The sequence below is a fragment of the Miscanthus floridulus genome, chromosome 12, assembly GCF_019320115.1.
Source record: "Miscanthus floridulus cultivar M001 chromosome 12, ASM1932011v1, whole genome shotgun sequence".
Taxonomy (NCBI): Eukaryota; Viridiplantae; Streptophyta; class Magnoliopsida; order Poales; family Poaceae; genus Miscanthus; species Miscanthus floridulus.
Window position 1 is genome coordinate 51208744 of NC_089591.1, and position 24748 is coordinate 51233491.

The 24748-nt window shown below is 43.8% G+C and overlaps 2 protein-coding genes and 2 long non-coding RNA genes across 7 annotated transcripts; 1 reads left to right on the forward strand and 3 right to left on the reverse strand.

Moving 5' to 3' along the window:
• Window positions 1-7451: 7451 nt before the first annotated feature.
• Window positions 7452-9674, reverse strand: LOC136498417 (uncharacterized). Of its 3 annotated transcripts, none has more exons than XR_010769618.1 (3): window positions 8661-9674; window positions 8227-8279; window positions 7452-7695 (listed from the first exon to the last, which is right to left on the reverse strand). It is a non-coding gene; the product is annotated as an uncharacterized lncRNA (long non-coding RNA). The 3 variants fall into 3 exon arrangements; XR_010769617.1 differs by having other exon boundaries at window positions 8227-8537; XR_010769616.1 differs by having other exon boundaries at window positions 7452-7771; window positions 8227-8537.
• Window positions 9675-11427: 1753 nt separating this feature from the next.
• Window positions 11428-12418, reverse strand: LOC136498100 (uncharacterized). Its single transcript, XR_010769516.1, has 2 exons — window positions 11959-12418; window positions 11428-11824 (listed from the first exon to the last, which is right to left on the reverse strand). It is a non-coding gene; the product is annotated as an uncharacterized lncRNA (long non-coding RNA).
• A 1147-nt stretch (window positions 12419-13565) lies between these two features.
• Window positions 13566-18979, reverse strand: LOC136497205 (probable inactive ATP-dependent zinc metalloprotease FTSHI 3, chloroplastic). The gene is made up of 5 exons (XM_066492986.1): window positions 17845-18979; window positions 16549-16872; window positions 16156-16456; window positions 15594-15808; window positions 13566-14204 (listed from the first exon to the last, which is right to left on the reverse strand). The coding sequence occupies exons 1-4, from the start codon at window positions 18760-18762 to the stop codon at window positions 15612-15614; spliced, it is 1740 nt and encodes a 579-aa protein (XP_066349083.1). The 5' UTR covers window positions 18763-18979; the 3' UTR covers window positions 13566-14204; window positions 15594-15611.
• A 2202-nt stretch (window positions 18980-21181) lies between these two features.
• Window positions 21182-24684, forward strand: LOC136495469 (agmatine deiminase). 2 transcript variants are annotated; one of them, XM_066491402.1, is made up of 10 exons: window positions 21182-21455; window positions 22353-22466; window positions 22575-22670; window positions 22753-22831; window positions 23235-23278; window positions 23376-23454; window positions 23553-23687; window positions 23800-24034; window positions 24135-24303; window positions 24432-24684. In XM_066491402.1, the coding sequence occupies exons 1-10, from the start codon at window positions 21363-21365 to the stop codon at window positions 24522-24524; spliced, it is 1137 nt and encodes a 378-aa protein (XP_066347499.1). In that variant the 5' UTR covers window positions 21182-21362; the 3' UTR covers window positions 24525-24684. The 2 variants fall into 2 exon arrangements, with proteins under 2 accessions (XP_066347499.1, XP_066347500.1); XM_066491403.1 differs by having other exon boundaries at window positions 21185-21455; window positions 23800-24035; window positions 24148-24303.
• Window positions 24685-24748: the final 64 nt, after the last annotated feature.

Below are 24748 nucleotides of genomic sequence, written 5' to 3' on the forward strand. Positions count from 1 at the left end.
AAATAAATGGGCAAATGGCAGCATGTATGCACATTTATTTCCATTTAACCAGCTTGGAGACATGCAAGGCAGGCCACAGTTGCATATGGAGACCAAACAATTAAGCATTCAGGGACATAGTTGGATGAAGGTCATATTCATATGAGACAGTCTCTCTGTCTAAGAAAGGCTAACATAGCTATATAGCAGGGAGGCAAATGACGAGGTCACTTGAGCACCAAGGTGACCACCGCGCTCGCTCTCTCAAATCCGTACGTCCTCAGTATAATGCAAAGCTGAGGCTCGGCAACGAAACCGCGCTTTGCCTGCCGCGCTTTGCTTAAAGATGGCTTATCATGCGCTACAGAACATCCACAGGCGCACTTTAGCATCTTATCGTGTCAAGCAATCCCCACCGTTGGATCTCGACCCTTTACCAGACCATACGATCCATGCCGTCCGCGCTCGATTTCCTCGATCAGGCGCCTTTGTTTGTGCTGTCTGGCTAGCTAAGCTAGACCGGATCGAGATGAACCCTAATCCGCCGCTCCACTGAGCTCGCTCGCTCGCATTCCATGCACACATACAGGCCCCGGCCGGCCTCTTCCGGCCACGACCACACTATAAATTGAGGTGCGGCCTCTTCTCAGCTTCCCAAGACAGCAACGCTCCAACCACTGGCTAGCTAGGCACAGCTAGAGTAGCTGCTAATATCTCCGTCTCTTTCTCTCTCTAAACTACAAGCAGAGCTTCTTAATAAAAAGCTAGCGTATTGCATTGCACAGGTACGGTGTAGTATAACTACCAGACAAGATCTCGAGGTAGAGGAGAGAGCAAAGCTAGCTAGTATATGGGAGGGAGGTCGTTCTTCTGCATCTTCAACTTCTCACGCAAGTCGAGGCGTTACTCCGTCGACGACGAGGCGAGCGACAGCGGCTGGGAGGTCCCGGCGAGGCTGCGCAAGGTGCGTTCCAGCGACGAGGACAACGGGCGGTGGGTCGGCGAGCGCGACGTCGACCAGAAGGCCTCCGACTTCATCGCCACCTTCCACCAGAGGCGCCTCGTCGTCTAGATGCTGCTGCTGCGGCTGCTGCCGCGTATATATGCATGCGTGCTGGCGTTAATATATAATCTCGACGTCGAGGTTTATTATCATCGTCTACAAGAATTAGCTATAGTTATATATAGATCAACGACTGATCTTCTTCGAGCATATCTCAACATATATAGTCGTCACGTACGTGTGTACTTAGTCATATATATATAGATGCTCGGTGCTCGACTGAAGGCGAATAATGTAATGTAGCCATATATGTATAGGGGGGGGGGGGGGGGGGGGGGGGGGGTTGTAAGAGATCTGGGTGTGCATGCATGCATGTATAATTGAGTGAATAATAAGTTGATGATGGTAGTATGTAATATATGGGTGCTATTTGAATTGGTCTCGCTCTCTCTCAACAAACGATAGCGATGTATTATAAAGTTGTGTGTTTTATAAATTTCAAATATCAATTGTTTTCAGTAAGCCAAATATATAAGATATGTATGCGAACTGAGCGTAACTTATTAGTTGGTTGCTTGTGGTGAAACCTGTTCATCACCTAGCTAGGTTCGAGTCCTCGCTCGACATGACATAGGTGCTCGCAGACGATGTATCTGTCAATAGCGAGACGTATATAGTGACTTCGTTAATCTCATGATCAACCGACTCGGCCTCCATCTTAGCGGTAGGGTGAGTGTGCGTACATGTATGAGTGTATGTGTTTGTATTATTATTCACAAAGGAAAAATTACAAGATATGTATACTTGAAGGGCTGCTGAATCAGAGATCAACTTTTATTTGTTCACAAGGATATCCCGTGTGCACACAACACTTATATTATTCATGCGTGTAATTTTACCAATAGCAACATACTTTCTTATGAATCAAGACAATGCTCTCAATATTGCCTATATACATCATGCATTTCTCATTTTATATTTTAAATTTTCAGAAGCTGTCATACTATGCATGATGCCAATCTTTTTCTGCATAACTGGATGTATAGTAGTGGTAAAAGATATTAAAATCACTGCTGGCACCTGCAAAATAAAATCTTATCACTAGTACGAATTTTTAATTTGTCTATCGTTTCTTGGACAATATATATGTGCATGTGAACGAAGAGGCATTTCTTCCCCAGTGGATATATGAAGATACCTTTTTTTTAAAGGATATGGAGATACCTACTCAGAACTTCTGGGACCATACATATGAGTGGTCAAGGGAAGAGAGGTGGACTATGTATGTTCATGCCTTATTCACAGATATATAACATTACATTTTCTCTTATCATGCACACAAATAAATATAGAATATTGAATTCACATGTACGCTGAATTGAAGAGTGAGCGTATGTATGACAACGTCTTGTTACGGCAGTAAGAATTTAATTACGTGTATATATACTGAATTTAATTATGTTTAATACCGTTGGATGCAGTACCACTAGGGATTACTCCCTCTCTCTGGTCAAGTCATCTAACTGCCGTTTACGACAACATATCAGTCACTTGCAGACACTAGTTTGGCATTCGTTAGTACTCCATTTGTTCCGAATTGTAAGTCATTTTATCTTTTCTAGGTGCATAGCACAGCTTTTGCTCTATGTATGTAGATATAGCGTATATCTAGATACATGGTAAAAACTATATACTTAATTAGAAAAGCTAAAACGATTTGTAATTTGGAATGAATTGAGTAGTATAGAACATATGCAAAATATAGCAAATTAAAATTATAATTTCTTGAACTACTATTGATGAAGAGAAACTGAGCCATACTATTTTTTTTTCAAAATTGAAGTTGATTTGAATTTTTCAAAGGGGTATGGATGTTTAGGAGTTCAAACATGCTGTAATTCAAAATGATAAAAAATTTGTGACCGGAGGGAGTATATACACCCCAGTTGAAAAAGTATAACAGCTTGCAAAAATAAAATATACTCCATGAGCTAATTACCACCATGCAAGGACAGTATGAAAGAAATGCAAACAACAAAAGTCATATATGCTCTTATTGAACGCAAGTAAAGTGTTGTTAGTTCATGCATGAACTTAATTAGTTATTACCAAGCAATCGGCAGTGATCGACGGTCATTGTAAAAGCATCTGAAATGGCGTTATACAGGGGACGAGTGGGAATGAGCTTTTTGTCGGGAAAGCAACTCAACCAGAAGCCTACGGCATAGAGTATTCGGCTCAGAGCTCTAGGTCTTTCGCAGCTGAAAGTCACTCATCAATGCACCGCTTTGTTCTTGCTTTCGCTTCTTGTCTCTTACAATATTCTCCGTCATCTCACTTGTCTTCTTCCTTAATCCTCTTGTTCCTTATCATCGATCTCATCTCTTCCCCCTTTGGCTCTGGGGGATATATTCATCCAATTATACATGGAAAAAAATACTTGTCTGCGTATAACTCCGTCTCGTGGCAGCATGTAAATAATTAGTTTAATCTTTGTCTTGAAAAATATAACCTGAGTTGTTACACACTTGGCTCTAGTAAGTTGGCATCTGGGCTTCCAATCAGTGCCATCAACCTGAGGCCTTCTTCAGCATTGTGCCAAAGCAATGATGTATGGTCATCTCTACGCTCTTCCCAGCTGATTTTTCTGATTCCATGAGAAAATGGCAAAAATGAAGGTGTGCTTATCTCTGGTGTCAGCATCATGTCATGTCATATCATCATATAGCATCCTGCATTCCTAATTTCGCAGCAGAATACAACTAGGGATTACCTTTACATCTGTCCTCAATTGGCCCTCCCTGTATGTATGACGAGTACTAGCTGTCATTTGTACACGTATTTTGCTACAAGCCTCTGAGCAATATTCCTCCAACCATTCCCAACTCTTGTTCACGGACGGAAGGTATCTAATACTCCCTCTGTTTCAATTTAGAAATCGTTCTGACTTTTCTACATAAATAGATCTTACTATATATCTAAATATAGCGTATATCTAGATGTATCAAAAGTTATGTAAAAATATAGTACGAATTATAATTTGGAATGGAGGGAGTACTAGTTAGTAGTTATTTAAATATATTATCAGGAAGCGTACAAGTCACAACATTTATATAGTTCACCAACTGTTGCCAGATGACTCTTTGACAGTAGCTCACAATTTGCAGGCAATTGCTTCAAACAATCTTGGTGGTCATGTGTCATCTGCATCATATCTGAAAACTACTGCAGAATAGTGTCATACCAAATTGCAGCACATTGAATTCTGTCTTGAAGGATAAGTAAGCTTCATCTAGCAGTCATAGATGCATGCACTGGGAATAAAAGAGTGAAAGCTACAAATCAGTTCCCATGTTTTTTTTCCTCTTCTGAGCTTGTGATTTGATCCTCAAGAACATGGTCTCAGCAGCAGTACACAGAGAACATACAATCAGCCTGTTCGCTTGTTGGTTTCAGCCTGAGCTTACCAGCTATGGTACCGTATTTTTCCCTCACAACAAACCAGCACCAGCCGGGCTTATCAGCTCAGAAACCAACCAGTGAACAGGCTGAATGATACAAAGCCAAGCCATGTAGTTGATCTTGTTCATGACATTCAGAATCTGCTCTGCCACCTTTCGCCCCCTTTTCCTTGCTGAGGAAGAGCAGGAGAAGCTTCCTTTTTGCTAGGGGTGCATGTCCTGATTTTGCAGCCCTTGCATGGCTTCCCAATTATTAGGTCATGTCGGCATCGCCACAGGATCAGATATGCGTCTCTCTGACAGTAGAAGGCTTTTCGAGGTCAATCAGGTCGTAAGTTGTAAGTGTTTTATCTGGATGTTGCATATATTTTCACGCATATGTTGCAAGTGTATGCTCCAAATGTTTCATCTGCTTCAGACGTGTGTTGCATTCAAATGTTTCATGTTGCAAGTGTTTCGTGTTTCAGATATATGTTCAAAGAGTCATTGGGGTACGGCCCGAGCGCCGTGGGAAGGGGCATGGTGAGCCGGGGGCTGACGGATGTGGGACGCAGCGCGCCTAGGGTCCTGTGGACGGGACGTGCTCGTCGTCATCTCGGCTCCTAGGACCCGCTCGCGCGAAGAGAGAGGAGGGGTTTACGGGGATGGGGTAGCGAGCGCGGGGCGAGGCGAGGCGAACGGGGGCAGGGTACGTGTGTGGGGCGAGACGAGGCAGACGGGGAAGGACTACAACGATAAGGTGGGAGTACGGCATATTTCTGATAGGCCGTTCGGTACCGTCCGATGGAATCCTATCCCATCAGACATCCGGGCGTCAGCAATTTCCTTTTAGTTTAGGACTTGTTTGGACGCGTTGAGTCGAAAAAGACCGAGATAGAAAAATTAACTATTTTTTTACTTCAACCCCTCTCAATCTATGCAGGTTGGGATGTATTGAATACATTTGGAGTAGAGTTAAACAAATCCTTCTGAGTGGTCGATCCCCGGACTAGGACGTTGAGTTTGAGATATGAGTTGGATTTTTTTAACATAATATCATCCGGTTATAGATATTCTTTTAATGCTTCACAGACATGGGCGGAGCTATATTCGAGTGCTAGGTGCAGCATCAACAACAACAACAACAACAAAGCCTTTAAGTCCCAAACAAATTGGGGTAGGCTAGAGTTGAAACCCAACAAAAGCAATCAAGGTTCAGGCACGTGAATAGCTGTCTTCCAAGCACTCCTATCTAAGGCTAAGTCTTTGGGTATATTCCATTCTTTCAAGTCTCCTTTTATTGCCTCTACCCAAGTCAACTTCAGTCTTCCTCTGCCTCTCTTCACGTTACTATCCTGACTTAGGATTCCACTACGCACCGGTGCATCTGGAGGTCTCCGTTGCACATGTCCAAACCATCTCAACCGGTGTTGGACAAGCTTTTCTTCAATTGGCGCTACCCCTAATCTCTCACGTATATCATCGTTCCGAATTCGATCCCTTCTTGTATGACCACAAATCCAACGCAACATACGTATTTCCGCGACACTTAGCTGTTGAATATGTCGTCTTTTCGTAGGCCAACATTCTGCACCATACAACATAGCAGGTCTAATCGCCGTCCTATAAAACTTGCCTTTTAGCTTCTGTGGTACCCTTTTGTCGCATAGGACACCAGACGCTTGCCGTCACTTCATCCACCCTGCTTTGATTCTATGGCTAATATCTTCATCAATATCCCCGTCCCTCTGTAGCATTGATCCTAAATATCGAAAGGTATCCTTCCTAGGCATTACTTGACCTTCCAAACTAACATCTTACTCCTCCCGAGTAGTAGTGCCGAAGTCACATCTCATATACTCAGTTTTAGTTCTACTAAGTCTAAAACCTTTGGACTCCAAAGTCTCCCGTCATAACTCTAGTTTCTGATTCACTCCTGTCCGGCTTTCATCAACTAGCACTACATCGTCCGCGAAAAGCATACACCAAGGGATGTCCCATTGTATGTCCCTTGTGACCTCATCCATCACTAAAGCAAACAAATAAGGGCTCAAAGCTGACCCTTGATGTAGTCCTATCCTAATCAGGAAGTCATCCGTGTCTCCATCATTTGTTCGAACTCTAGTCACAACATTGCTGTACATGTCCTTAATGAGCCCGACGTACTTCGTTGGGACTTTATGTTTGTCCAACGTCCACCACATAACATCCCTTGGTATTTTATCATAAGCCTTCTCCAAGTCAATAAAAATCATGTGTAGGTCCTTCTTCTTCTCCCTATACCGCTCCATAACTTGTCTTATTAAGAAAATGGCTTCCATGGTTGACCTTCCGGGCATGAAACCAAATTAGTTCATAGAGACCCGCGTTATTGCTCTCAAGCGATGCTCGATAACTCTCTCCCATAGCTTCATAGTATGGCTCATCAACTTAATTGCTAGGTGCAGCATCATCCACGGAAAATTAAAAGCACTGTAGAAAGAGGTAAATTTTCACCATATTTACACCCATATGTCATAGATCATTGCACCTATAATGAAAGGTGTACTTCTCTCGTATTTGCTGTAGCTCCGCCCATAGAACAAAGAAGTCGTGCGTGATAGCCTGATAGGAGCCAACCCCCGCGTTCAAAAGTAAGGGTGTGTTTAGATCCAAAAATTTTTGGATTTTGGCTCACTGTAGCATTTCGTTTGTATTTGGTAATTAGTGTCTAATTATGGATTAATTAGGTTCAAAAGTTTCGTCTCGCGATTTCTCGACCAACTGTGTAATTAGTTTTTTTTTCGTCTACATTTAGTACTCCATGCATGTGCCGCAAGATTCGATGTGACAGTTACTATGCAAAATTTTTTTGGCAACTAAACGGGGCCTAAAGGAAATGATATCGTTAACAGTAACACTGCAGTGGTGGGCAAGCAGCCGAGGAGTGGGCTGCGATGTTAGGGAGCAGGCACGCTGGGTGATGGGCCATAGTTGTGTTAGCCAGCTTGCTACCGCTGCTGCTGCACGGCCCAGCTCTGCGTCTTCCTGCTTCAGGATTCCAATCAACTAGTCGATTGGCGCGCGATTCCGCGCGCTCGCGCGGTAGCACGTTCAGAGGTTATACAGGTCTATTGAAATATATTACAGGGATAAGTATTTTATTGTGGAAAAGCTATACACGGTAGCTGATCTCTAAGCCGGTGTACACAAATAGTTGTCTTCGGTGGTAGTAGCGCTGCTGATGTGTGGTGGTGCTGGTGAAGGTCTGGTGATAGGCGATGCATGATGGTGCTGATGTAAATAGAAAGTTCTCTTAGCAAGCTGTGATCAGTGGGTACGTTAAATTATTGATGAATGGCTGCCAATACTGAAATGCAAAAAATAGGACTCAGTACTATTATTTGTTTGCAAACTAAATTGAAGAATAATGTGTGTACGGTAAACCTAGATTGTAATAAAATATCATATCATGGTGAAATCATGTTAACAGTGGGTAAAGCTGGGCATAGTTAAATGTACCTATTATCCTAAACTCAGTTGATATATATTCCTCTTAAATCTAAAAAATAGAACACAAGGAAAAGCGTTGAATCTAAAAAAAATATAGGAATCGAATCCTAACACGGATCATGATACATTTCTCAATCTCTTATTGGATGAGGCAGTCAAAGAATTGTGACATGGTATGTTTGTGGAAGAACCATTGAAAAACTCAAATTGGCAGAGCACTTGTCCATGAAAAGGATCATGGCGCTATATGTAAGATTAATAAAAAGAAATGAGCATGTACTATGAGAACCTAACATCAAAGAAACAGGATACCTTAGAATGAGCTACAAATATCATCAACCCGAGATCTTGATAAGGGAAAGAACCTGCATATCAGCAGCCATGAATAGGATCAGGCCACTATATTTAGTCCAGGGAACACAGTTGTTAATGCACCATTTAATGGTACAAAATTGATGGAAATGCATACCACTTTTTATCTGTACAGGTACCTTTAGTTACCTAATAGAAAGCAGAGGTAGAACCATAATGCAATTATTCCATAGAAGCACACACACGTTTCATTTCAGGATTTTTCAATTTGATACCGACAAAACCTCCAGCACCACCTTGCTCTAAAAAAACTACACCTTGAATTCTCTTTAGCCCCAACGTATTGAAGGCATATAGTAATCAATGGAGGATATGACAGCTGTAGCATTAGGAGGGAAGACATTCAGAGATCTAGAAAAAAGATTCATAGATACCTGAGGTCTCCATCAGCTTCCTCACTGCCTCTTGTTTCTCTGAAAAAATAGAGTGTACCACCATGTTAACAAATTACTGGAAGCAAGATACAAGGCTAGCTTATGTAAACTTAAAATGTAATCTTCTCAGAAGAGGCATTATAAAAAAAATAGCAGATCAACCAGATGAAGCAATACTCTGTACAATAAATCGACATTAGCAGTTAAGCAGTGTCATGAAGAGGGAGCTTCAAATTTAAGTGTGAGTAAGCACAAGAAACACAATATTTTAATGAATGTACAAAGCATCATTGATTTTGTTCTTTTGATCCCAAGCTTGCAATGGATAAATTGCTTGTTAATGTGGTAGGCAAATGTAGAACTACCGATGGAAATTCAAGACTTATACTATCATAGTATGAACCTCTAATATGTGTATAGCAGAACTTTGAAACAAGCAGGAGATAGAAGACAATACATTTATTTTTATGTATAAAAATAGAGAACAGTGGATTCTAGATGGATGCAAAGAAGTACCTGATCAGCACTCAGCTTTCAGTTTTAAACAGGTAAAAGTAGATAAGCATTTTACAATGGATGCAACGATTCAAGGTAAAACGGATAGGATCAACCATGACTGATAACTTCCTTTGTCTAGGTTCATGGGACTTAGGAACTGAAAAAAGCAAATGCAAATAAGATACCTGTATTCGGAATTCCAGAATAGTACAAATTTGTTACACAAGCTATGGAGTGCATAGATAATATTGGCCTAGCTACAACTGATGTTTTCCTGGTAGATTGCAGCCACCGAAATCCTACTACTCCCGATGACTAAAACACTGAAAGGAGATGCAGCTACCAGGTTCAGCGGATTGAACTTGTTGTCCAAACTCAGTCAGCAGCTATCTGGCGATCGGAGGAACAGCACACGCTGCATTGCAGCTAGACTGAGAAACCAAAACAGCCTGGCAACTATTGCTTCTCAATAAGTTTCGGAACAGTACATAAGCCTGCTGACTAAACAACTCTCAAATTCACCAAAAAAAAACCAATAAAAGGTGGGAAAATTAGATAAGGACAATGAGTAGGTAACTGTTGCTGGGAAGGAGTCACGGCTCTAAAAATTAGAAGAGTGCTGCTTTTGCTATTGCTGTGTATGTGAAAACCATTGTTTCAAAAGCACAATAGTATGCAGTGTACAAACGGAGGCCGTCCAAAATTCACCAGGAATGGGTTCAAACCCAATTTGACTCTAATAAAACTTGAACACACCAAATCAGTCAAACATTAAGAACGGAACTCACCGAAAATAGGCTCAATTCTAGAAAAAGAAAAACACAAGAAGGAAAGATCTCCCGAGATCATTGCTGTAAAAGTTAAACATAATTTATGATGTAATCATCAGATATTGTAGATCACCACCTGATCATGTTGTAGGAGTATCTGGCCATATACATAGAAAATTACAGATTGGACAAAAGTACAAGAAAGTCATCAACTTATATGTTTCCTCAAAAGAACTGATTGGTACGCACCTACGCACAAGCTCTCCAACAGATTCATGCATATCATATATCATTATAAGCCCTGTACATGTACTAATTTTTTGCTTCCAACATTTCCAAAGGAAGTGTAGCCTAAATGTTGAGTAAAAACCATTGCACCAGAACCATGCAACTCGGTTTGGATGGTGTTAAGTGAGCCGAAAGCACAACTCATATGTCAAACGAACTGTAGCTTGAATGTTATAAGGTGTACTAAACTGGGTATCTTTGATGATGAAACACATGGTTTACCACTGTGCATATAGAGTAGGGAGAGGTGAATTTTACAATCCTACGACATAAAGGATACGAATCTGACAAAGAGAACCACACTGTAATTTTAATTCTAGTGTACTTTGAGGTCGCTCTATTCCTCTTTGTTGTACCAAGCATTCGATGAGGTGATATGAAAATGTCAAAGAAAACTAAGGTACCTATTATCAGAAAACAAAACATTCTTAAGATTTAATTGGGATAAGTATTTTATAGTGAAAAAGCTATACACGGTAGCTGATCTCTAAGCCGGTGTACACAAAATGTCGTCCAGCTATCTTTTGGTGCTATATTTATGGTTCTTTGGCTATTGTTTTAGACAAATAACGAGGGCAGTTGCAAGCAATAAAACAAACGTTTAGGCTCAATGGTGAGTTGGCGACCTACCTACTCCTTTGGACTCTTGGTTCTGGGCCTGTCATCCAAATCTATGCATGTGTCAAGCTAATAAGCTCCTAGGTGTTTCATTCATACAGCACAAATATATTATGTAGGAAGAGAGAAAAAAAAGTGAAGGCAAAATACAAGCCTGGCGCTAATGCTCTGAAACGAGAATCTGTTGAAAAGACAAGGCTGTTGGAACTATTTGTGTCCGCAAACCTGAACCCTGTAAAAAAATAACAAAAGGAACATGGTCAAACAATCGCTAAACCATCAACAGACCATATCTATAATAATCACATATGAGCAAATAGCAATGCAGAAAAATAAACTGTATGAACCACCAAATCTATGATTTTAGAATTATATCCATGCATATGAATCTGTGTCTAGGTAAAGGGCATATATATGGAGCATGATGGCGTGGATAAGAAACAATAATATTTGACCTGATGCCTGTGACATATCACCTAGCACCTGCACCTATTGGTTTGGGAGAAGGGCAGGGACCATGATATAGCATTTTGCAATGCCTTGGTGCAGTTCACAATGAAGCAACACTGATGAGCCAACAGATCAATCTAATATGTAATTAAAAATGTACAATGAATTATTTTGACGAATCAAGTATAAAGAAACATAGGAACCAATCTGAACTATTCATGACTACGAGAACAGTACCCAAATGCGGCAAAAAATCAATTTGAAGGAGCACATCGAAAAACCCAAACTCTGATAGAATATACAAGATCAATCAGGAAGAACACAAACGTAAAAAGGAAAAAGAAAGAGCATGCAGCTCCTCCAGGCACGGCACATAGCTCAGGAACGGGATAGGAAAACAATAAGAAAAGGAGTCAGAGATGCAGGGCAGCTCGTTCAACCATTGAACCGCTGTTCCGATTCTGGCCAGAGTGAGAAACGCAGAGCAGGACAGCGCGCGCGCGGCCCCTCACGACTTCCACCACAAGCACCTAGGGCCACCTGTAGCACATCACCATCAACAAAACAAGAATTCGAATGAGCGAACTAATCGCTAATTGGAAGAAGAAATCATCCAGATCTAGAACAAGGAAATGAATGAGGAGTAAACCGGAAGGGAAAATGGGAGACCTAACCTGAGAAGAACTGAACCTGGCGACGAACCAAGAAGAAAGGGTGAGGGGAAGGACGGCGGAATTACTATTAGGGTTGTGGCCGCAACTGAGCCGGCCGTCCTTCTGGGACCCGACGACTCCGGCAAATGGCGTAGCACGTCAGCCAAAAAGGGGAACGAAGGGGAACGGCGGAAGCGGCAACACAATCTCGGCTAGCGTCGCGGACCACACGACACCGGCGAGGAGAACGCGGTCGCGGAGCTGACGAGGGGAGTGGCGTCGTGGACGGCACAACGCCGGCGAGGAGAACACGGCCGCCTTGCTCGCGTCGGGTCTCGGGAGGGAGAGGAGCGTGGAGGAGGAGGAGGCTGGGCACCGCGGCGCCGAGGGCCGGCGACCGACGTGGTCGGGCCGCTCGAGGCGTGGCACCGACGGCGTCGGGAGAGAGGGATCGAAGAGTAGGAAGACGTGCAGAAGAGAAGGTTGGTGAGGCCGGATCGGGCAGAAGCCGAGGTGCCGATGTAAATATCTGGGCAGTAAAATGTGGAGCGGAAGCTAGATTCAAAAAATTTCTACAGAGGAGGAGCAGATGTCTACAGAGGAGGAGCAGAAAGTAAACAAGATTCATGCAATAAGCTGATTTCGCTGGAAGCTGATTCAGCAAATCGTGGCCACACAGATCGAGATCCAACGGAAGGGCACATTTTGGGTGACGTGGCCACTGGTTCGTTCGGAGGAGCTGGCCATCTTTTTGGCTTTTAAATGTTGGCTTCATAGATCTGGGACGACACCTGCTGCAGGAAGGCGAACGCCAGGGTACTCTGCCTTGCTGCTTCAGGGTACTCTGCCTCCTGCTTCAGGATTCCACCTTAGGGGGTGTTAAGGGTACTCTGCCTCCTGCTTCAGGATTTCACCTTAAGGGGCGTTTAAATCCAGGGGCTAAAATTTAGTGATGTTACATCAGGTGTCATATGAGGATGTCACATCTAGTGTTTGAATAGTAATAATAAAACAAATTCCACAAGTCTTCAGTAATCCGTGAGACAAATTTATTAAATCTAATCAATCCGTCATTAGCACATGTTTACTGTATGTTATCAAATCATGAACTAATTAGACTTAGTGTCCCCCTATGGCAAAAAAATATCACTATTCAGGATTCCACACTGTCAAGCTAAGGAATCCATTCAGTCATGCAAGAGGGTCCCTATGGCCAAAAAATATCACTATTGAAGGGCCAACGATCAAGCAGACGCCCGAGGAAATGGAACATAAATGAGCAGAGTAAAGATTACTACCATGGTTTGATTTAAAAAAAAAACATGTGCATCGAAGAAATTAATTAATTTACAGGGTCTCTCTGGTGAAAAAAACATATACCGTTGAGACAGAATTTGATTAAAGCTTAAATACTACATTATTTAGTTCGGAAACAAGTAAGATACATATGTAGATTTGTATATTGAACAATACTTGCAAAACCCAAACTTGAAGGATTTTAAGAATATATTCTAGAAGATATTAGTGGTCAAAGATGTGCATCAACATCAAAGACTGCAGAGTAAAATGTGACAAGTACTTTTAACCAGGGGCAGTGCATATATTTTTAACCAGAGGGAGTGCATACATGTTGAAAGATTAAGTGATTTCACATCCCAAATTTCTAGAGTGGGAGTTTGTTCTTGACAGTAATTCAATGAATATACAGGATAGCGGTAGTGTAAGTTAACAGGAAAAGAAATTAACTGTTGCTCAGTGTGAACTGTAAAATATGATGCCGTGTATTTCTTGCACATCGCTGCAGATTCAGTTCCCATGTGCACTTGACATTGCATTTGTAAACTTGCACAGCGTTGCACATCCAACTCGCAGCAGAACTTCCAGACTTCTAGTTGGGAAGAATCAGATGAATGACTGATCTGTGTACAGCAGCAGGAGCGCCACTAGCTTGCTAGCTATTTTAGCCTATTCTATCAACACTGCAGGCTATGCGACGAAACTTGAGCGATGTTTCTAACAAAATTACGAAGCATGAAACTGATTAGGTATCCAAACAGGCCCTTAAGCTAGGAAAAATCTTGGAATTCTGTATTCACAAACTGTCCTCATGTAGTTTGTAACAGCTTTCTTCTGAAAGTACCAATAGCCACTGGTTGCAATTTGCAACATCCTTCTTACATACTATCGAGATGTATATTTGCTGATATACATAAAACTACAGGCAACAGTTTCCCAGATTTAGTTGCAGTTTATATTCTTTCTCAGTTCTGCACAACACAAGCAAAAGCCAAATAAGATTTCAGGCAGACAAAAGGTCATGGTTTTCTATAGCTGTACTGCGTACTGAAATCGAAGGTAGAAAAAGGAAGCATGTACAAAAAGGCACGCAACCGATTCAAATGGTGTAATCACCCTAAAACTTACAGAACTAAAAAGGTAACATCTTGTAAGGGATAACATAACAACATGACACATCTTCAGCAAGGATAAGAAAACCAAGACATGATGAAAAAGTGGACGATTTGTCATCGAGTTGTTCTAACAATCAATACCCTCCACTGTAGTTGTTGGGAGGAATGTGGGCGATATTTTTCAGTACCCCATCATCTAGGTAGCTAGCCCCAAACCTACACAGTGTGGACCCAAAACTGGTCAGGATCTGGTTAGACCTGGAAACATCCTGGTTTCAGGCGTTATTGAGTTTGCCTGCTACATTTTTTCCTTTCAAAGGTGCATGATAGATCTTGAGTTGTTGATCTTACATGTGCATAGGCTTCCATGCTACATATTTTTAGGTGATTTCATGTGCCAATAAGGTGACCAAAAAGCTGAAGCTGAGGGGGAAAGGTGGGAAATATATACAAGCTCTGTTGATCCATCGAAAGGATGTATTAGGGATTTTTTTTTTCTCGAACACGCAGGAGAACTGCTCATCATTATATTAAGAAGAAAAAATGGGAAAGGAACCCATACAAGACACCCACTCACACCAATGTGTTCAAATTAAACAGACACACCCTTATCACACAAAGTAGGTGACCTCGGCCCAAAATTAACTCCCATTCGGCCCCAGGGCAAGGAGGTAATTGATACCATACCTCGTGCCCCTGACAAACCCCAAAATATAAGCTCCTCACTAGCAAGCAACAGAGCTCTAGCTAGGTTTGGAGAATCAGCATCAAACACAGGGAAAATCTGAACAAATGGCACAGTCGTACCAGGCAAGGTAAGTAAAAACCCAGACTATATGTACATTTTGGAAAGCAAAATATTAGTACAGTTTACACCAATTTCTCAAATGCAATTTTTTTCCCAAAGGAATGCTGTTAAGTAACATCAATGACATCTTTTAAGTACTCCCTCCATTCCAAATCGTAAGTTGTTTTGGCTTTTCTAGATACATAGTTTTTACTGTATATACAGACATAGCGTATATCTAGGTACATAGCAAAAGCTATGTATCTAAAAAAGCCAAAACAACTTAAAATTTGGAATGGAGGAAGTACTTTTAAATAGTGAATAGAGTTGATCCAACTGACCAAGTAAACCCAACTAAATGAGTTTGAAAGGAACATTTTGATGAACATCAAGAATATGAGGCAGTGTTATTCTGAGGGGATAGAAACAAGTGAGGCTGTGCTCAAATCTGAACATACCTTGCAAGAGCTGCTAAGTTAGCTTAATGTATGATAACCCATCAGTCCTCGGAAATCGTCAGGGCTTGATGGTTTATTTCCAGATTTAGGTAGCCACGGAAATAACTTGGTGAGGCCTTGCCTTTCAGAATCATCAATTTCTTGTCTCCCGTTGACCCCGTATTTCTCCCTCTCGATTGCATCCATAATATCCTCCCGGGACACAGTATTCCGACCTGGAAGATCAACACCAATAAGTTCCATATTAATATATATTCTACAATTGCCTTAAAACCCATTCATTAGAGATTAACCAATCCTCATTTTGAAGTACACAAGTAGAACACGAACAGTAAGTGGAATTATGACTACTCCAGTAATAATTTCCAATAGCATAGTAGGAAAAATATCCCAGTAACAGGTTTCAAACATGGACAAAAAAATTGTTAAGTTTTAAACCATGTAATTCAAAGCACCACTGAATCTAGAAAAAAATTCATTGGTATCAACACATATCTGATGCATGAGCAGCAAATGATATGTAATCTACCTTTCAGTACCTTAGATAAGTGATCTTACTTACCTCTTCGTGCAGCTAGTAGAGCAGCTTCATTAACAATGTTTGCTAGATCTGCACCGACCAATCCTGGGGTTACTCTAGCAACCAGATCACTAATTACTTCGCGATCCTCTTCCAAAGGAATATTCCTTAGATGAACAGCCAGAATCTTTTTGCGGCCCTCCACATCAGGCCTACCAACAACAACCTTTCTGGAGAAGCGGCCAGGTCGACAAAGAGCAGCATCCAGTGCTTTTGGCCTGTTAGTAGCAGCCATGACAATAACTTTCATGTCCGAGTCAAAACCATCCATTTCGGTAAGCAGCTATTCATCATAGAGAAAATCAAGAAAATATACTTTTAGTGATGTCATTAGATGCAGGATATGAAAGATCATAAGAGTGCCAAAAACCACACCTGGTTTAGAGTTTGGTCCCTCTCATCATTAAAACTTCTACCTCGACTTCCACCCACGGCATCAAGTTCATCAATAAAAATGATTGACGGGGCAGCCTCTTTGGCCTCCTTGAACAAATCCCTGACTCGGGCTGCACCTCGTCCAACGAAAACTTCAACAAACTCACTAGCAGAAACAGAGAAAAATGGAATTCCAGCCTCTCCAGCAACTGCCCTTGCTAACAGAGTCTTCCCAGTTCCAGGAGGGCCAACAAGCAGAACACCCCTGGGCAATTTTGCTCCAAGCTTCTTGTAGTTCAGTGAACCATGCAGACAACTCACTATCTACATTGGAAAATTGCCATGTTTTACTAAGGTTCTTAATGATCATCATCCAGATTGAGTAAACACTAATACAAAACTAATTCTTCCAATGGAAAAATAAATAACTTCAGTCCAACACAAATACGCAATTCCTAGTTACTGGAAGAAAAGCAGCATTCAACACTTAGTCACTTACTAAGGGATATTTTTTAGGCCAATATAAATGCAAGATAGAAGTTCGAATTAATCATCCAACAGTTTATATCTGTCCTGTAGTCCCAGACTTCCAGGAGCTATCACATCTCTGTTCATTTTCAGAGTGCTCCCAGCATTTGCAATTTTCATCAATGAACTACTTGCAGCACATTGTAAAATTTAGAAACTACAGGGCAACCAGGCTTCATTCCCCTCAATGAAACTTAAAAGATCCTATTGTAACATTTGTATTACAAAGTTTTGCTTCTTCTTATGATGTGACAAAAATTACTTCAAAGTGATCACTGACCCAAATGGTGCATGAAGCCTTTAAATTTGTGTCATAATGGACGAAGTAGGCTCTTAGGAGTCTAACAAATGTGAAACAGACATTGCAGAAGTTTGAAGTCATACACTATCCGATTAATGCATAACGCAAGAGCGAGTGAAGGCAAAATCAAACTTTGGCATTTCCATTTTCAATTATAAATGGATCATAGTTCTGCTGTGATGTACGCACATGATTAAATGGTAAAGGTGAGTGTCATTAGATACATTCCTAGTAATTGTGAAAATACAAAACAAAAGCAAGCCCACGGCAATACAGTATGATTGATTGACATTTCCTAAACTGCTATATCAAATGTGGATATTCCATCTCTGTTCCTATTTAAAGCTATGTCTAATTGCCTTTCATTTAAGATGAAAAGTCTCTTGTTTAATCGTTTTTGTCTTCCCACATTCATCAAGCATCACAAAGAACAGTCAATGAGTAAGCAATGCGAAAACCACATATACCTCAACAAGCTCCTCCTTCGCTTCATCTACGCCCTGAACATCGTCAAAGCCCACCATCTGCTTCCTCGGTTTGCGTCGTTTGTCAGCACCGCCCCCACCAGACATCTGCCGCTGTATGAACCACATCATGGGCACCAGCGAGACCCAGAGCGTGAGCAGCGTGCTCAGCATGTCCACCAGCAGCCTCCCAGCAGGCCGCGGCGCCGACCGGTAGTCCACCCCGCCCTCCCGCATTAGCCCGAGCAGGAAGCCCTCATCGTGCGGCACCCTCCGCGCGTAGTACGGCCACTTCGGCGCCGCCACAGCAGCGCTCTCACCGGCCTCGCTCGTGTCGGAGCCACCGTCGTCCCCATCTTTCTTGCTGAAGTAGATACGGCGCGAGTCCTCCTCGAACGCGACGGCGGCCACGGCGCCCTCGCGGAGCCCCGCGACGAGGTCCGAGTAGGCCACCTCCCGGGCCACGTTCTTGGGCAGCGCGAGCCGCGCGGCGGCGAGGAGAAGCGCCAGGACGACCGGCGCCGCGGCCGCGGGGGGCACGCGGCGGACGGCGCGCCACAGCGCGGCCCCGGCGTCGGCCGCGAGCTCCCGCGGCGAAAGCCGCCGGAGCCGCCACCACAGGAGGCGCAGCCGCGGCCGGAGGCGCAGCCGCAGCTTCCTGCGGCGGGGCGGGGGGAAGCCCAGACCGGCGCCCGTGTCCTTGCCCGCCTCGTCGATCTTGGCGCGCACGGGGCTCCTTAACCGCGACCGCAGCCTCGCGTAGCCTCCGGTGGGCAGAAGTCCACAGCCGCAGACATTGGCATTGCTCGCGGTCGCGGCGAGGCCGCTCCAGGAAGCGGGGCTCCTGAAGCTTGCGGCACGACGAGCGCGCGGGAAAGTGGGCGCGGCGGACAAGGGGCAGAGCGAAGCCATGGCAAGCATCGCCGCGCGCGCCCTTCCGCGGCGTTACGGCATTCGATCGGACAAAGGACGAGGGCGGTGCGAGAGCGCGTGCTCGCGAGGCGTTCGACGGAATTACTCCGCGGAGGAGGAGACGGCGGAGCAAAGCGTGCGGCGACTCTCGATTGGGTTCTGCAGCGTGTGCTCGTGTGATGTCCGAATTCTGAGATTGCTCTGCTGGGCGACTGATCGACGGATATGGCCGAGGAGATTTTTTTTGTGTGGAAGAAGAAATTGGTCACCGTGGGCTCTTCTTGATTCGGCTGATCCATGGGCTGTGTGGTTACGGGTGAAGGTCCAGCTTGGGCCAGGCGACCAGCCCGGTATGGATGAGACGTGTTTGAATTTGGCCAACTCCCGATCAGCCCAAAGTTTTTTTGCATTTCGCACCGGATAATCTTTTGATACATACATATTTGAAGGTGTTTCTAAAAAAAACATATTTTTAGTGGTTCAAATCAGCCCGAACCATTTTCTGTTGAGTTTCCTGTGAAGGTCAATGCGAAAAAATTTGTGAAGGCAAATGCCAAAAAGAAATATGAAGACCAAAGCGAATAGCAAAGATGTTGCTAGAGGAGGTGCAAAGATTGATATTGTGCCATTTGACAGCCCAAGAATAGCCACAAGAAGCAAAACAATAGCCTTTGCCAGCCCTGCAACGGCCACAAAAAGTAAAAGTTGGCTTAGCCTATGATCTCAATATGAATATCCTAACACTGTTTATGTATGAAGTTGTGCCATGAGTTTTAGATGTTTGTGTATGTGTGAACTTTAAAACTTGTGTCCAACTTATTTATGTATGGAAAACCCATTTGTATGCACTTGTTCTAATTCTAAGCTCATGTGAATTGTTGATCTTAATTGCTATCTTAAAGCACCTATATATATTTGTTATGGTTGTCCATTGTATTTTCTGTATAAAAAATGTTGTCTGGTCAGTGCATATATATATAATATCTAGTCATACTTATTGTACAGTACATATATCCAACCATACATACAGAGGAGTAATATGGTCTTTTTACCTTATGTTTAACACCGTTAGCCCTCAGCAGTAACACCGATGTCATTTTAGAAGCCGATTCAGACTCTAATTCAGCGGCAAAGGATCGGAGATCGATCTGTAGGGTAGAGGCTGATTCGATGGTGACACGGGCCAATTCGGTGGCAGTGGAGGCTGATTTGGGTGGCTGAGGACTTCGATTCAATGGCGGCCTTGCCCAGGCGACGAGCCGATTTGACTTGCCTTCGTTGGCAAGGATTTCCTTGCTGGGCAATCAGCTTTCCTTGCCCTCTGTGTCGGCTTGTGCCTTGCAGCTGGCAAGTGTCGCGCACACAGGCGGCCTGACCGGTGGGCCCTGGTTGGATTCATCCTCCTCTACTGGCAGCACTGCAGTAGTCACAGCCAGGGATGAAAACGAGTTAGATACGGATATCACTGATATTACATTTATTTTCATATTTATGTTCGGATTTATATTCGAATACGAATACTGTCAACCATATTGGATATGATACGGTTGGATATTGACATTATAAATACACGATTTGAGTATTTAAATACAGATATGGTATCGAATGTTGAATATTTGGACTCAGATACATAAAGATCTCTACCCCTAAAAAAAAAATCCGTACCCTTTTCAGCCAGCTCTACTCACAGGCATATCTTCGCGGCATCGGTCCCACGGGCCAGTGTGAGATTCACTTGCCCATCTCTATCGCTGCGTCCCTTGAGTCCTTCGTCGGATTCCCTGCACCGTTGGGGCTCGCGGCCTGACCGAGCGCCCGTCTCTCAGCGGCGGCCCCACTGGCCAGTGAGGCTGCGGCGCGGCTAGCCCTGGATAACGAGCCGGCTCGGCTCGTTTGGGCTCGGCTCGTTCTGGCTCGTTAAGATAACGAGCTAGCTCGGCTCGGCTCGTTATCCTAACGAGCTAGAAAGCCAGCTCGGCTCGGCTCGGCTCGTTAAAAGCTCGAGCTGGCTCGTTAAGCTCGCGAGCCAGGTATAAAAAATACACAAAATATAATATTTGCATTTATCTAAAGTTTGAGAATAATAATAATACAAAAGAAATGCATCTAGACCAGTTATCAGTCAATTTATAGGGTCTAGACCAGTTACCAGTCAATTGTAAAGTGCAAGACATGAAGTAATACAAAAACTAATACAAGTTTTGATACTTTTTTTCCTGGAAGCTTGGCTCGTTTAGCTCGCGAGCGACTCGCGAGCTGGCTCGAGTTGGCTCATTATAGCTAACGAGCTAAAATCTTAGCTCGGCTCGGCTCGTTATGAGCCGAGCCGAGCCGAGTCGAGCCAGCCACAAGCCGAACGAGCTAACGAGAAGTTTTTCGTCCAGCCTTAGGCGCGGCGCAGCAGAAAACGCCCAGGCGCATCGGCATCGCCGGGGGCAACGCCGTCACGTGCCTCCCGATCCTCTCTTCCTCCAAATCCTCCTCCTCCGTCTTTCTGTCAGGCCGCGCTATATAAAAGCGGCCCGCGGGAGCACGGAGCAGGCAAGCACCAGCCCAGCGGCAGATCAGTCGAGGCGGCCGATTCCAGGGTTTAGAGAGGAGGAGCGGAGATGTTGAAGGTCCTCGAGGGGCGCCCGGCCAAGATGGGGTTCCGGATGCCGGCGGAGTGGGAGCCGCACGAGCAGTGCTGGATGGGATGGCCCGTACGTACGCCGCCCCCCCCCCCCCCCCCCCCCCCCCCCCCCCTGCTTCTCCCTCTCCGATTCGCCTCTCATATTCGTGTTGCTCCTTCCATGTTCTTCGTGATTTCATTTTGGGGCTCCGTGTTGCGGGGTTGCAGTTGCAGCCATCCGTGTCTTGTGCTTGTGACGCAGGAATCTGATTCTGATCTCGACACGGCGTCACATGTTTGGTTGGGAAATGGCTGGTTCTGATCTCGGCAGTGCGTCAAATGTTTGATTGGGAAATGGCTGGTTCTGATCTCGACAGTGCGTCAAATGTTTGGTTGGGAAATGGTTGCTTGTGCTTGTGGAATCATGGTTCAGGGTTATGAGATTCAGTGCTGCGCGTGCGATTTCTCGCTTCCTTTTGCGAGGAATTTCTCTCGCCTACTCCGGAACATGAGACGGAGCTTTTAGGAAAAGAAACCAAAAGTAGGATGATTCTTTCCAACTGCTTTTGCGCCACCAAGACTTGTCTGACAGAAGCTAGTCTCTTGGCTTGCCGTCTATCAGAACAGAGGTTCAGTCCGGGTGAACTGCATAGTCTGGATCGATCATGTGCGGCCGCAGTGCTCACCGAATCGTAAGCAGGCACACCAACTCTGATGTGTAACATACCATATCCTAATCTGCCGATGATGGCCTATGGGAATACATAAATAACCTGGTCCTGCTACTTTCCAACATATATACTAAACTGAACCTGATGTTCATTGTACCAAAGAGAACGTGCAAGCATAGTATAGGATGGTCCTAATAATTTTCCGTCCCTTCTATCTTCCACTACTAACCATTATATGAATGTGCTTATAAGACTCCCGTGAACATTTCTAGATGCATTATCATTATACACATTTTCATATTTCTTTTGAATGCCAGGAGCGTCCAGATAACTGGAGGGAGAATGCTGGTCCAGCTCAAGAGGTATTTGTGAGAGCTGCAATTGCCATTTCAAAGTTTGAACACGTCACGTTATGTGCAAGTGCCAAGCAGGTATCAGATGGTCTCATCTCTGCAATTTCAACTGTGTTGTGGGCTACTTCATTACCATACATGGTACAGTAACACTGGTACTCATTTTCACATTTTTGTTTCTGGTAGTACCCCAAAGTCCACGAGCTGATGGAACATCAGACCAACATCAGGGTGGTTGAGATGAGCATGAATGATTCCTGGTTCCGCGACATGGGACCCACTGTGCGCCACTTAAATCTTTGTCTTCTTTTATTCTCTTTTCAGTCCGGTGTTTTTACTTGCTAACAGTGTTCCTGGTTTTTAGTTTATCACTCGTAAAGGTGACTCAGGAAACGCAGAACAAACAATAGCAGGAATTGATTGGCAATTTAATGCCTGGGGAGGTATGTTTAATTGAACTATGCATGTTTGTTCTGCATTTTTTTCATACTGCTTATTTCAGTTATGATGTCTTTCTGATGATGGTTTCTTTTCCTCACAAAATATCTACTACTATTGTTCACGCAAAGGTTCCAAATTTCCAATTCTTAATCCATACTTAACAACATAACTAATTTTAGTAGCAACCAGCAAGTGATTTCCAAAGGTAATACAAGGCCGTGGATCTGGTTTGCTCTAGGAGAGCATGCATAGAAGCACTTATTTGTTTTCGGAATAAGACTTTCTTAACATTATAAACTGATGACCCCAATATCAATTACCTTATTTTCATGAAAAAAACCAGCTTTTTTTTCTCCTTTTTTTTTTGCGAACAAATAAGCGAGTTTTGTTACTTCTGCACTACAGGAATCTATGACGATTGGAGTCTTGACAGCGATGTTGCCAAGAAAGTAAGCATCTGAGCCCTGTTCAAGAACAAACTGATGTTTGTGCCAGACTATTTTCCGTGCTGATTGCTCTCTTTACTGTTTCGGTCGTGGATTCCAGATAGTCGAGATTGAGAGGATCCCTAGGTTTCCGCAAAAAATAATCCTTGAGGGTGGAAGCATTCATGTAGATGGAGAAGGTCTGGCCGATATGTTCCTATCTTTGTCAATGTATAGATAGTTTATCAGTTTATGTCTTCTATTATTTCCTTCATGATTAATGGTCACATTTCATCAGGTACATGCATTACAACAGAAGAATGCTTGTTGAATCCTAACAGAAACCCCAACATGACGAAACTAGAGATAGAGAATGAGCTGAAGGATTTTCTTGGAGTCTCAAAGGTCATCTGGATACCTCGTGGACTTTACGGTAAACACAAAATTGGCTCTTAAAGATGTGCTATACTGTAAAAACATTTCTGTTTCCTACATCTGGGTGCTCGCCTTATTACTTGATAAATAAGCCTTTGACCATGCCCCAGGTGATGAGGATACAAATGGCCACGTTGACAATATGTGCTGTTTCATTAAACCTGGTGTGATCCTACTGTCGTGGACCGATGATGAGAAGGACCCTCAGTATGAACGGTCAGTCGAGGCACTGGCTGTTCTCTCTCAGTCCGTTGACGCGAAAGGACGGCAGCTCCAAGTGCTGAAGATCCACGTCCCGGGGCCTCTGTACATGACAGAAGAAGAGGCAGCGGGTGTTGTTTCAACGGTCAGTATCACACAGCTACACTGGTTATCCGTGTTGGTATATATCTGCCCTTTGCATGAAAGTATCGATCCTAGGGGTTGCTAACAGCGAAGATGTCTGGACGGGGTTTCAGGGGCATGCTTGTCCGAGGGAACCGGGCACGAGATTGGCCGCCTCGTACGTGAACTTCTACATCGCCAATGGCGGGATTATAGCGCCTTCTTTCAGCGACAACAAGCGGGACAAGGAGGCACATGCGGTTCTCCAGAAGGCGTTTCCTGATCACGAGGTAGTATTATCTTGACTGTGCATTCTACCTCCAAACGTTTAAGGGCTTAAGGCGGCTCGCATTGTGTGCGGTGGAACTTAATTGAGGTTAGAAGCATGGTGTGATGAAGGGTGTGGTTTGGCACGCAGGTGGTGATGGTTGAAGGCGCACGAGAGATCGTGCTGGGAGGCGGGAACATTCACTGCATCACGCAGCAGCAACCCGTGCGCCCGTCGTCCTAGGTGAAACCAACGTCGCGATAAAGAGCGTGCTGGTAGCATCATTGTGTATACTACTAGTATTTAGTAGGTGAATTGATCTCTGGTCGTTATCACGCTCGCCAACATGCGCGGGAAATAAGACCCGTCATCAGTTCGTTGACGATGACGAATAGTCAAATACTATATACGAGTACTATATACGGTACAGACGCCACGCAGAAAGACCCCACCTATTCGACTGTTAT